The sequence below is a fragment of the Hyposmocoma kahamanoa genome, unplaced genomic scaffold, assembly GCF_003589595.1.
Source record: "Hyposmocoma kahamanoa isolate Upper Pololo Valley unplaced genomic scaffold, ASM358959v1 100021, whole genome shotgun sequence".
Taxonomy (NCBI): domain Eukaryota; kingdom Metazoa; phylum Arthropoda; class Insecta; order Lepidoptera; family Cosmopterigidae; genus Hyposmocoma; species Hyposmocoma kahamanoa.
In genome coordinates, this window is record NW_020653200.1 from 13,513,259 (window position 1) to 13,526,611 (window position 13,353).

The 13,353-nt window shown below is 34.7% G+C and overlaps 1 protein-coding gene across 1 annotated transcript in view; it reads left to right on the forward strand.

Annotated features, from left to right (window-relative positions):
- The first annotated feature begins 1,696 nt into the window (after positions 1 to 1,696).
- The window catches only part of LOC113226561 (protein scabrous), a 39,755-nt gene continuing 28,098 nt past the window's right edge, over positions 1,697 to 13,353 (forward strand). Inside the window, exon 1 of the mRNA XM_026459233.1 lies at positions 1,697 to 1,944. Coding sequence (XP_026315018.1) covers positions 1,769 to 1,944 — 176 coding nt within the window. The 5' untranslated portion in view covers positions 1,697 to 1,768. The remainder of the gene's footprint in view (positions 1,945 to 13,353) is intronic.

Consider the following 13,353-nt stretch of genomic DNA (forward strand, 5'->3'; position numbering starts at 1 on the left):
AAAAAATCCTTCGATCTGGCCAGATTCGAACCGACTCACGTCTTATATATAACCCGCTTATATTCTACTTACATTTCTGTCTGCAGACTACCCAACTGCTCAAAAATTGAATTTTTGGAGTACAATAGTTTGTATCAGGACTTTTTTAAATTGAAATTTAACTTTTATTTTTAATGTGTTTTGTTTTTAACTTTTGTTTTTAAACCCTGCATGCCTACAGGATGACTCTTCACGGCTCGTTTGAAGGACCCCATATCGTAAGACAGAGGGAATACGCGCCCTGGAAGGGAGCTTCAAAAAATGTGTTAAAAAAGTGAATTAGTTAGTCTTTTATAGGTGTAGCTTGTGCTTGTGCCGTTGTCGGAAAGATATAAAATAGCAACTTTTTTGCCACATTCGACTACTACAGAGGAACCTATAATCTTGCCAAGCTAATAAACAGTTTAAAGTTGAATAACTCCCGCTTGGTAGCAAAGACGTCTGGCGAAGACATTAGAGCTGTTTATAGAGCCACGGGGACTCGTCTCAGTTCCGCGCTTTGCACAGTGTTATCTCTCTCCTATCCGCTGACTGGGCCTAATTGGAGACACTGCTGCACATTGTTTATAGCAATATAGCATGTTTACAAACCTGCATTTCAGGCTTTATACGAAACTCCTAAGGCCCCGTGTACGTCAAAATGTCCATTATTCGTGAAGTGACTCAGACCTAAACAATATTATTCCTATGATCACGTAAACTTGACTTGATCACGTAGACTTATAATGAAAATATAGTATTATAATTTAGCGGTATATATTCTATATGATCACATGTATCTAAAAAAGGACTAAAAAAATCCCGGTTGCATTTTAGACCATAATTGATTGGACCTGAAGCATGTAATTATACTATTAAGTGCATTTTAATATACGTTGAACATTTAGCGCTTCTTCCATTGTAGTTTGCTGGGTCGTAGGAGGTAATAAGCTCAAGGAAATAAATATATTCGCACATGAATGAACCAAATACAGTCGTAGCTCAAAATTGTGGAATTGAAAAGACACGATTTGTCATGAAAATTAAAAATTTGAGTTACGGCATAGTTTGGTTTCATGTGATGTTAAATTACAAAAACTTAACCCTCTGAACTTGCTGTGTTTTCACAAATATGCTTAGGTATATAGACATCATAGACTTTTGCGGCCAACGGCTAAAGTAAAGTCAAGTACAATAACATAATTTAAAACTACGGGATTTCGTTTTCTGTGCAACCGTCTCGGTAGAAACGGATGAAGTAAATCTAATTTATTTGACAAATATGAATCGACAGCTTACAAACTGACCTGATCACGTAAGAAAACCGAATTAGGTACTGGTACTTAGGAATTTTTCAAATATCTTATGGTTTCCGTAATAAGGCTGAAAAGTATATTGTAAACTTGCCTCATTGATTTTGATATAAATTTGTTTCTAGGCGTTTCCTATTTCGGTCCTCTGTAGGTTTATTTACTGTTGAACATAATAAAAATTATCTGTTGCGTGTGATATACGAGCTCATAAACGAGATATCGGACTTCGGAACAACTGTTGAACGCATCTGCGGCGTTCATAGCAGCCCGACGACAGCGCGTGGGGTGTTTCTACGGGGCGCCAGGGTGCGTGCTCCGTCCCTTATAACCGGGTATTTTCCCGCGTCCCAGCTATTCGTGTCCTGCCCGCGAGCTGAGCTACACGCTCGCGCGTCCGCTTCTCGCACCCGCACCAACTCCGCACTAACATCGCGACCATGAAGTGCATTATTAAATGTGCCGGTCTCGTGACTTTTGTTTCTCTTATCGTTGTGAACGCGGCTGAAATCAAAGTCAAGGAGGAACTGCAAGCCTTGGCAGAGCAAATCCAAATTTTGAAAACTTTGCACCTAACCGACGTCACGCGCCTGAAAAAGGAGGTCGAAGAGCTTAAGTAAGTGGGATCTTTTTATACCCCAGATTCCCTATAACTAAACAACATTTTAGATCGGTCCAAGTTATTATAACTCACTTATTTTTTATTCCACAGTTAAGGTGGAAACCTTATAAAAAGTTAATTTTGTACAACAAAGCAGAAGTTTCTAAAAATATTATGTAAAAAAAACGTCCTTTTGCGTTTCGTTTTTAAATATTCCTTTGTTAGCTCTTATCCTTTCAACATAATTATTTTACGGTAATTTGAAGGTTTAGTTTATTTTATTTAAACATGGTGTCCTTGCATAAAAATGTAAGCGCCCAATATTTTGCGAGTTGTTTACTAAAATAGAGCAAGTGCTGAGCGAACTGTTTTAAACGTGTGATTTTATACAACTTATCATGGCTTCACATGTTCAGTTTACAATAAAATAATGATACATTTATTGGTGTGTCTCACACTATAATATAACCATTCTATTTTTAGTCTATTTTATCTCAGACCCGCGAATTTTTAGGCAAAGTTTTTTCACCCTCACTACAATTACTTTTTGCCGAAATTTGTCTTTCTAAGTTAAGCGTGTTATACTAACACATGAACATAATTTGTATTCGAACGAATGGCTCACTTACGCCTTTAAATCGTTTTGGTAGCTAAGCGTGAACTAATTCGTAAGTTTGTGTACATTTACATACATTTCTCTGCCGGTCTGTACCGAAATTTGTAAAAAAGCATTCATTTTTGCATAGTAGTTTATAATAAGTCCGAAACACGAAGTTTTAGTGAACTGAAAGAAACGTCGTCGTTTCACACCGCGGTCATCAAGGACATGGTTCGACGAATGACCCGTCCAACTACATTTTAAGATATGTACAGACTATGACACCAATTGGCACTGTTTGAAAGCGGTCGATTCATTGAAAGATCAGGCAATGATACTATTGTATACCAATAAAGGTAGACGACACTCGCTACTGCGAAACGAATATGGATTAATACAATACTACAAAGGATTCTGCGAAAAAAGTCCTTGATCGTTGTTGACCTTTTTTGATTCTCCATGACTCAATCAATAGAAATATCCGTTGAATTCAAATACACCCTAGTTGGATCAAATTATAAAACAGTGGTAAATAGTGGAAAATAAAAACGTCCACATCAGAGCGGTGATCCGCCCGCGTCCATGCAGGCCCAGGGGGACTTTCTGTAGCGTGACAGTCACCGCGTCCGTTGCGTTTCATGCTATATGCGCACGCGACTCCTGACTCATGACCCGTTGCACTTAAAACTTTTTAATCGAAGATATAATAAGGCGGCAAATACACAGCGGTTTCTTTCCCCTGCCCCATTATACTTTGCGATATTCAGTTAATTACGTTCGAACACATACACTCTGTCAGATAGGTTAGTACTTACTAAATGTGTTACGTTAACTACACAACTTTTACCTCTAACAAATCTGTACTTAAAATCGCACGGTGTAATTTTGTAATTTTTTTTTAAGACACTAAGTGACGGGGCGACCAAGTCGTGGTATTGGTGGTAAGCGCCACGTCAGTCCATAGCAGTTGCAGTGCTATACAGAGCTTTAGAACGCAAAGATCTGTGGGGCACTGCCACTGCTGCCGTCTCTCTGAGACATAAATTGATAAGTCCCAGGGCCTATAATTTCACCAGTACCCTTATCCTCCAAAACCGGAACGCAGTAATATGTTACTCATGTGCCTATAATTTCACCGGCACCCTTACCTTCAAAACCGGAAAGTAATTAGCTCACATTACTGCTTGGCGGTAGAAATAGGTAAGGTGGCAGTACTTCTATGGACGAACTCTTTCACAAGGAGCTCTACTGTTTTTACGTAAGCTGCCGCGCCGGGGTTTTGTGAAAGTTTCACACGCTTTAAATTTTTGATGAAAATTGCCTTTCAAATAAATAAATACGCGCCCAGCATGTTGCAGGTAGGATATAAGCAACATCCAATCTTTCAATCATCAATTCTAGAACCTTCCTTCTGAATAATGTGATTGTTCCTAAACCCACGAACCAAAAACTTTTACATAGAAAACAGCGAAACGCTAAATGAAAGAAAAATTTTCAATTGCTAAATTAAAGAAGTAACCACGACAATCGCGACAGCGACCTAAACCGCGAGATGCTGCTATTTTCGCATAGAGAGCGCTGCATGCATATATAAATTTTAGAACAGTTCAATAGTCTCGTTTCGGGTTAACTCGTGATTGCAAAACTGAAAATGTCTTTGACTTCGTTTTATAAAATATAAATCTATTAAAACTTAAAAATTGTTGTCTCCGGAAATTTTATATAATTTTTGTCAATAATTCAACAGAAATTAAAAAGTAAAAAATCTTTCATTATATAATATTCTTTTCAATCTAGTCGCTCCACTTTTGGATTTTTACCAAACTTATAAATATTGTCAACATTCTGTCACGTGGAATAGAATCACGTAGAATTTATGGATAGCAACAGTAGGTATTTTGTAAATAGAAGTAACAAGGTAATTAACACCAAAGTCTATGCAACAGTGATCAGGTTCGAATCCCTGAAAATAATAACTACAAATCATAATACCTATCATGTATTTGCGTAATTCGTCGACGAAGTAAATTATCATAGTAGGAGGACTCTACATATTATATTATTACAGAGCTATTTTATATTTTTCGCTCAGACTCAAAACAGAGACGCGGTAGACCACGTCGGCGATAACGGGATGACTTAGACTCTTTTTTAAAGGACTGGCCAGAAATTGCCCAAGACCGAGAAAGATGAGAAAAGAGGGGGAGGTCTTTGCGCAGCAGTGGGGCAAAACATGCTTACAAAAAATTAAAAAAGAATCTAAAGTTCAAGAATCGGAGCCATTCGAGTTATATTATACATATATATACTATTTATTTGCTCTGTGAGTTATACGAAGCGAATATTTATTATTATTAAGAAATGTTTTAATCTGGTGAAATACCACTTCACTTCGTCTTATATCAAACAGTTAAGGTAAACTTTTATTGATTAGATAAGTACGGTTGCGATGTTTTGATGAAATACATTCAAAATTTAGAATATACAAATCCATTTTAACGAAGTCAAAGTTTTAATAACAGCAGCGAACTGTGTATCGAGAAAATTATTTACGTCGAATAACAAACATATTACAGTGAAATAAGTTAACAAAGTTATGGTTACTCAACTTCCTTTAATGTCAAATAGCTTTAAACTAGAGCTTTAAAAATAGTTATGTTGCGTTATTATATTATAAATATTACGATAGATCATGCCTTTACAACAGCAATGCTGATATTTATTATGCTGCTCTAAATATAAAGTTGGTGTCTGTATTTTTATTGCACTATCTAAAATTAATGCAAACACCTGCTGCTTCGAGATACGTCTCAAACGAGTTACTAGTTAGTTATTTTTGACAGCCGCAATGGCGTAGATAGTGTTCGGCTCTCTCGCACAAACCTTTAAAAAAGTAGATGCCACCGACTTTATATGTGAATGTAAAGAGGCCTATTTAGCGTAGGGGTTTTTTATGCTCGTGATACCAAGGTTACACGGGATGAGCCGACTCGCTGCATTCTTTAAACCACAGACATACTTTAAACTTTATACGTAGTTGAAGCTGCCAGCTGCCCGTTTTGGTTTTGTTTATCGATTTTATATAAGCAGTTGCATACTGGTTTATTTTTACAGAGCAAAACGAGCATTGCTTATTAAGACTCACGGATGTTAACGCTGTATTACCGTATAATGGTTGTGAACTTTTTGGCCTCCTTAATATGACTATCTATCTACCTAACCAGCAAAATAATCGTCTAAGGAATTTCTACTAAACTTAAACTACTTTTTTAGTCAATAATCGAGTAAAAGTTGCATAAACGTCAAACTGTATGTATCCTTTTCAAACACGTTTTCGGTAGCCCAGCAGTTTGCACTGTGAGCGATGGATAAAGAAGTACCAGGTTCTGTTCCCGGTAGGACCAATTTGGCAAATGTATTCCTATGGACAGGCGTGTGGCTTAACAATAGGCACACGACTTGTTCGTTCCGCCACTTGGTATCATAAAACATATTGCTTTTCTAAATTGTTTCTTATGCGGGTGTTCTGGGTAGTGCCCCGGAGTGAATTCCTTTGCTCTGGTACTCATAGGCGGAATTCTCTGGTGATTGGCTGGTGAGCAGTTGTCTGCCACGTTATTATTATTATAAATACGTCAAAATTTCCCAAAAGATAAATTTAACGTGTTTATGCAGGGAGAGAGGGGCAATAAGGGAACATCTGGCTAAAATGGTATGTTCATTTATCCTTACCGGAAGTAGTGCTGCGAGCCCACATCCGCCAACGAACAAATGGTGCGAATGTACAACAAATGCCTAAATTAAGGAATATGTTCTAATGTCCATTTGAACCATATTCAAAGAAGAAGGTTCTCAATTCGTTAATGTATTTATAATATACATATGTCAATAAAGATATTGTAACAAAGGACCTTAATTATCTCAGAACAGGACGTCGGCACAGCTTCAAACAATGAAATACCTGCCAACAAAACATAAAAAGGAAAAGAAAATTGGACGGGAGCGGAAAATTGTATAAAACAAATCTATAATTCTTTCCTAGTACCTACCCTACTTACTGGACCGTTCGCATTAGATATTTACAAACTATTAACAATGTAACCCAACATACTTTGTGTAAACGACGCTTTTATCCCTATTGCGTTTCATCTTTTTGCTGTGTAATGCGAATTTGCGTCACTGAAATAAATAGCAAAGTGCAAAAATGTCCACTGCTTCAGTTGTTGTTTCTAGAACTATCATAACTTCAGAGAGTCTGTATAAATTACTGCATATCTATGTTCGTTCTAGCCTTCTTTCTCTTTGTCCTAATTTTTGGAAAGTTCAATGCCCAATAGAAGACTATTTAAGACGTAGTGTTGTGTGTTGTTAGTTTATAGTTACGTACCGATTAAGTTAACAGCACGCTTATTGCAGGTTATATAAAATACCTTCAATTGTTTATCCCACACTGTCTGTCGCCCACTCTATGACCTATATTCCAAACGTACGGATGAGGTCAATAAAATCGGAAACAACAGTGAATATGTCACCTCGGCCTGTATATTTTTTTGATTGAACGCCTACTGATACTTCACCTGGCTAACTAGTTTCAATCAATGATAACAATTGGTATGTTACTATCCAAAACATTTTTTTTGTGGCGGGCACTAGCCGAGTGGGCCTCCAACCCTAACAGCTAGCCATCTACACAAAAGGCAGGTGCTATTTCTACTTATAACCATCTTTCAACGGCATATGGTCTTCATCTACATCGTATTATCAACGCTACGTTCACTGCGTAGAGCTCATAATGCGGTGAAACTGAGACGGGTAGAGATTTTTTATAAGCCGCGAGCTTACCTGTGTTGGGTAATAAAGGTGATTTTTGAGTGATGCTTGTCTAATGCATTCAAAGAGCATCTGGCAAGTTGCATCTGTTGGTCTCGTTTCTATGCGAATACCTATTAGGAATGTTTGTGAAGTCTGTTTTAATATAAATAATCCGAAAAACGCGGGTATTTGAAACAAAAAATTAAATTAAGTAGAAGCTTAGAGATTGCGAACATGCAACTGCCAACCGCAATACTGAGGAAAGCTTCACGCAAAAGAAAAACGACTAATCTTTCAAACATATTTTTCATTTTATTTTTTATCTTCGATTTCAAATCTCTGACGACCAAAACTTTCATGTCCTTACTAGTGCACATGAAATAAAATATTTCCTTTCCTGAACACAACACACATATAAACCCAGTTTAAAACAATGATATCTACGTACTAAATTGAAGTCTTTATTTTAATACTATTTACTAAAATACACATTAACTTACTAAGGTCTTACAAACCTAAACTAAACACATTAACAAATAAGATTGACTATATGGAAACTAAGTACAACAAATTAAAAAAAGATCTTACAGAACTACGAAATCAATACAATATAATGACACTCTAGAGAAATTTGAGTGATGAAAATTGTAAGAAATTCGTCTTATACGGATTTGTTGAAAATAACGTGTGATATAGGAAATTTTCTAAAATTTTCAATAACAGGAAATATCGTGTGATGAATATATTACATTTCTTTGTATAACTATAAATGTCGATTTAGACGGATACATGGGAGACATAATTACATTAGGCCTAAAAAAAAAATATTGAGCGTTAAAAAAAACGAATTATCGTCTCTTTTCAAGATTGGAAAATGCCAATGCAAAGTACTTAGATAATGAGGCCACCGAGAAAAGAAACGACCTAGGAAAAATACTACAAAACGCACGAAAAATAGGAAAGCACGCAGTGTTTAGGAACAATTATTATAAACGGAAGCGATTATAAACAAGCAGAGAACGAAAAAATCAACTAAAAATGTACACACACCGTAGATTTAACAAAAGAAATTAATTAACGCCTAAGATGAATAACTACACAGTACAGAACAAAAACAAACTTTTCTTTCGTAACTAGCCCTAATTTTAATACCATAATTCAAAACGCCCAAAGCATTTACAACAAGATCCAATTTCTTGAAAGTTTTTTACAAGACAATAAACATGAAGCATCTATGCGAAACTTACTACGGCCTATGGCAGACGCAAACGGAGCGGCGTCAGCGTAGCTATCCTATTGCGAAATGGGATCGAGTTCCTTAATAGATACGATATTTCAGACATCCAATGAATGTATAATCGAATGTTGCGCAATCTAATTGAAACCCAACTTCATTTGAATCCATATTAATAGAGGCGATCGAGAGACTTAATATTTCCTTGCATTCTTAAAACAATTTTTAACAAAATTTAACACAATTTCCAATAAGAAATACCTTATATTTATACGCGTTTGCAACTTTTAGGACCGTGCAAACGCGATGCAGTAGTAATGCAGTAGCATTGCAGTCGCTAATCGTCTACCATTCCACGTGCACGCGTCTCTAAGGAGCTATGCAAACACGATGCAAACGCGATACAAACGGGATGCATACGCGATGCAAACCCGATGCACGTTTTAAATTAATTAACTAATTTATTTATTAAATGTATTTATTAATTTCACTTTTAAATTTACAATTTACAAAACAAAATAATGTGCATGTACAGATATGTATCGTTGCAGTCGCGCGTTTGCATCGCTGCTTAAAATCGAGGTGTCTAATCAGAGGTTACACACCTTACCAGTGGTAAGTAAATCAGCATGGATTTTAAAAGAAACGATCAACCGCTTTGTCTGTTTTTAAATAGGAAATTTTAACGACATGAACTAATACAATTACAGGGGAAGGTATTTTACTTGACATGCCCAAAGCCTGCGACAAATTCTCGTACTCTATTCTGCTAAGGAAATTACTAGGATTATGAATATTATGGATATTAGTTAATAATATATATTAGGTAATATCATATTAGAAATTTTAATTACAGTATTATCTGTTCTGCCAGGAAGTATATTAGTGTGTATTCTGTTCCTAATTTACATAAAGATTTACCAACAATCTACCAATAATCTAATTCATTTTCTATCCTAATTAAATATCCTAATAATAACAATAGCACCTATATGGAAATAAACGAAACATACTGCATAGTATAAGGTTGGCTTCATGACCACAATTTAGATATAAACAGCAAAAAACAAAAATGATAAAATTTAAACCGTGAGTCCGTATCTAAATATTTTATAAAGTTCAATTACGAAGAAGTCGATAACTTTACATTATTAAGAATATCATTAGACATCACCTCGATTGGAAAACTCTCGTTGGAAACGTAAAATATAATCTTTTACATACGCAATGAAAATTCTAAAATCAAATACTAGCATAGAGTGCGACCTTATTGCTTATTACACACATGTGTATACAGCAATGTTCGTAAAAAATCTAATTATAAATACAAATTACCCTTCCCCACTCCCAATTTAGATATGTATATATAAATAGTTACAACCAGACTTAACAATACATAAAATACATAATAAAATACTAGTTATTATTAAAAACTGATGACAAATATTCAACATTTACTTTGCAAATTAAATTTGGGCCTTTATAAGCTCCTCTTCAATTGAATAGATCTCGTCAGATGAAGGGCTTTAAGTAAGTAGAATAAATGTTCTCTTTTAGGTATCAACTAATAAAATATTATATTTAGTAATATTTTAAGTAGTGATAATAGCTAAATTCTTTTAAATCCAAATCATCACAATCATCTCAGTGTGCGATGTATTTATTAGTACTTATTATGTATTGTATTTATGTTAGCGAAGTTTTTACGTAATGTATTTAAAAGAGGGGACAGGGAGAGGAATTAAAAACCCTTTGGGACGTAACACACTCTCCCGTTCTCCGCCCGACATCCGTCATTCAACGATAAAATAAACGTCCACGATACAGTCACGACAAATAGTCGTGATATGGGAACAGGCTAGACGCCATTGCCGTCTCAGAAAGAATAATGAATTCTTTAATTAACAAATATTATCATAATTGCAATATAAATATAGAAAATCTCTTTTTAAGCTGTAATATACAGAAATTTGCCCAGAAAGATGCTTAAAATAAGGTACACGTTTACACAGTTTAGGCATCGCGATTGCACATTAAGTTCTAATATTAAAATGTATAAGCTTTACTATGAAGAATGTACAAATTTGATTATCTTCTTAATGCTTATTTTAATACAATAATAATTTGTTTACATTTGTTTTGTTTTATTTGTAATGTATTAGATAAAATTATATCGAAATAAATTTATCTTTATCTTATAATCTTAGTATAGTTACGACGAAATTACAATGACGACTGGTTTTAAGAAAATTAGTGCACTTCGGGCCCGGGTTAGATGGAGGTTAAAGTAAAAAAGTTTATGTAAATTCTAGGGGTTGCTCTTTTAAATAAACACTTGAATAGATTTAACATTTGCAATATTTATTTCAAATAGCTTAGATTGAGACTACCTGCAAGAGCTAAACAATCGAGGCGAGTATTACTTATTTGACAGTAATTGTTTTGGACGGGTGTCGGACAGAGAACGAGAAGAGAGCCCCGGGTCACTACCACGGATTCGTGTCATCCAAGTACGCAGAAGCTGCATAATAATAATTAGTATAAGGTTTTTGTTTCACTATAGTTTTAAACCTCGTGCATGGTAAATTTTGAATATCATCCGGAATCTTATTTTAAAAGCTTATACATTTCATATATATATATATTTTACATTTGTGACTTTGTGAAGACGACTGTCAAAAATAGCTAGTTTATTTTTATTTCTCGTGTTAACGTTATGCCTGTCCACTCATTTTAATAAAAAAATTACTAGTATTCTTTTTACCATAAATAACATTTTCGTAAATGTACTGTGACGCTAGTGTAAGAACGTTAATCTCTTTAAACTTATCTCTCAAAGACACTCTGGGGCCCAGATTGTAAATTGCCCTAACCGCACGTTTCTGCAGGACAAAGATTCTATTAATATCGATGGCATTACCCCAAAGCAAAATGCCGTATGTCATTAAACTGTGAAAGCTATTTCGACGTGTCTGAAAGTTTTGTATTTTTTTAATCGTGTACACTGCATAGCTGAGCCGTTTTAATAACTTACTTATACGTAGACTCCATCGCAATTCGGCGTCTAAAGTTATATCTTGAAATACAATTGTATCTACAAGGGCCCCGAGTTTAATTCATATACGCCTCGACTCGGAAAAGACGCACTTTCCGATCGGGAGAGGCAATCAAAATCAAGCCTTTTGTCAAATTTTTCGTTTCTATGTTTGTGTTAAAAATAATAAAAGCGGAGCTATTTGTTGTATTATTATTTTTAGCATTAAATAAATAATACAGCTTAATTGACTCGGTTCCTGAGGTACTAGCTACGCGGTGTGGGAGGAGTGACAGTATAAGTAACAGTTATGTCGCGCTGTCTGATTTCAACAAGATTTTTCTGACGTGGTCAATACCAAGTACAATTGATACAAAAAAGGGCTTACTAAATTAGTCAATTGTTGTTATGTGAAATGACAATAATAAGAAAAAACTGTTTCATTTGTAATTGAAATTAATATACAAGCTATTTGGTACATTTTTCAATTAACGTGCTATTGAAGATTGTCCGAAAAATCTTGTTGAAATTGTCCCGTGAGCAGTGCGACATAACTGTTACGTAAATTCTCACTACTCTCGCACCACGCAGCTACCTCCTTGTAGATTACAACATCCTGACAGGGTCCATGTTTGTACGATATACATTTCTTTGTGTTTGCATCATGTGCAATTAAATAAATAAACAAATAAATGTCAAAAGCACTACACACCTATGCAGCTTTGAGGTATTTATGTCTACTACGTATTATAGAATAAATGTGCATAACTATAGGTGGGCTCTGTGACGTCAGTAGAAATAAAAAAAATGAAATTTATTGATTATAATTAATAAATATAGTAAATCTAAATTCGTTTAAATTGTTTTCTCTGCAATATCTATTCTTTGTACACAGTAAAATACTCTTCATACACTTAGCGGTATATCATAATATACAAGATAGTCTATACGTATGTCATTTGAAGAAGAATAATTGTTATTTAGCAAGTGTTCTATGTGAATAAGGTACCTTCTTATTTATATAATATTTAACCGAAAATATACCCGTCTCTACATGTTATCATGTACGGTACTTGCGAAGTGAAGCCTGAAAACCAGCAAATTGCTGAAGCCTTCATGTTTTCCTCGACAAAGTTTTAGTAATTATTTTATTTTAAATGTTGCATGTTTTCTGTTGAAGAATAAAGTCTTTTAAACTTTTTATTTGAAGTTGAATACGTATGACTTAGAAAAGTTTGTATTAAAGTTTGTATATATTATCTAACTATATATATCTGACACGGTTTGCTAGAAGACGTCGTCGGTTCGAATCCGGCCGGATCCAAGGAATTTTTTCTAAGTGTTCGATCTTTGTATTGATAATTATAACAAACTAGTGGAGTCATATCAATTTTATACATATATAATATATAAATTTAATTTTAATGTAATTTAATTATACATATATAAATTTAACTATATATTAGTCCTGTAATTTTCAGAAAATATCGACCGTACTTTTGAAAAGTATGTGCTTACATTACGGGATAAAGACGCGTCTCATGAAACTTTAGCCAGAAATTATAATATTTTTAATCAAATTGTAAGGCGAAAGTACAGGCACATGGGACTTGTCAACTTATGTCTCAGAGCCCCTCAGTTCTTTGCGATTTGAAGATCTGGGCGGCACTGACTATAAAACATCACAGTTTTAACATTATAGTAAGCTTACTTTAAGCGTGTCGTAGTACGAAAAGTCAATGTAAT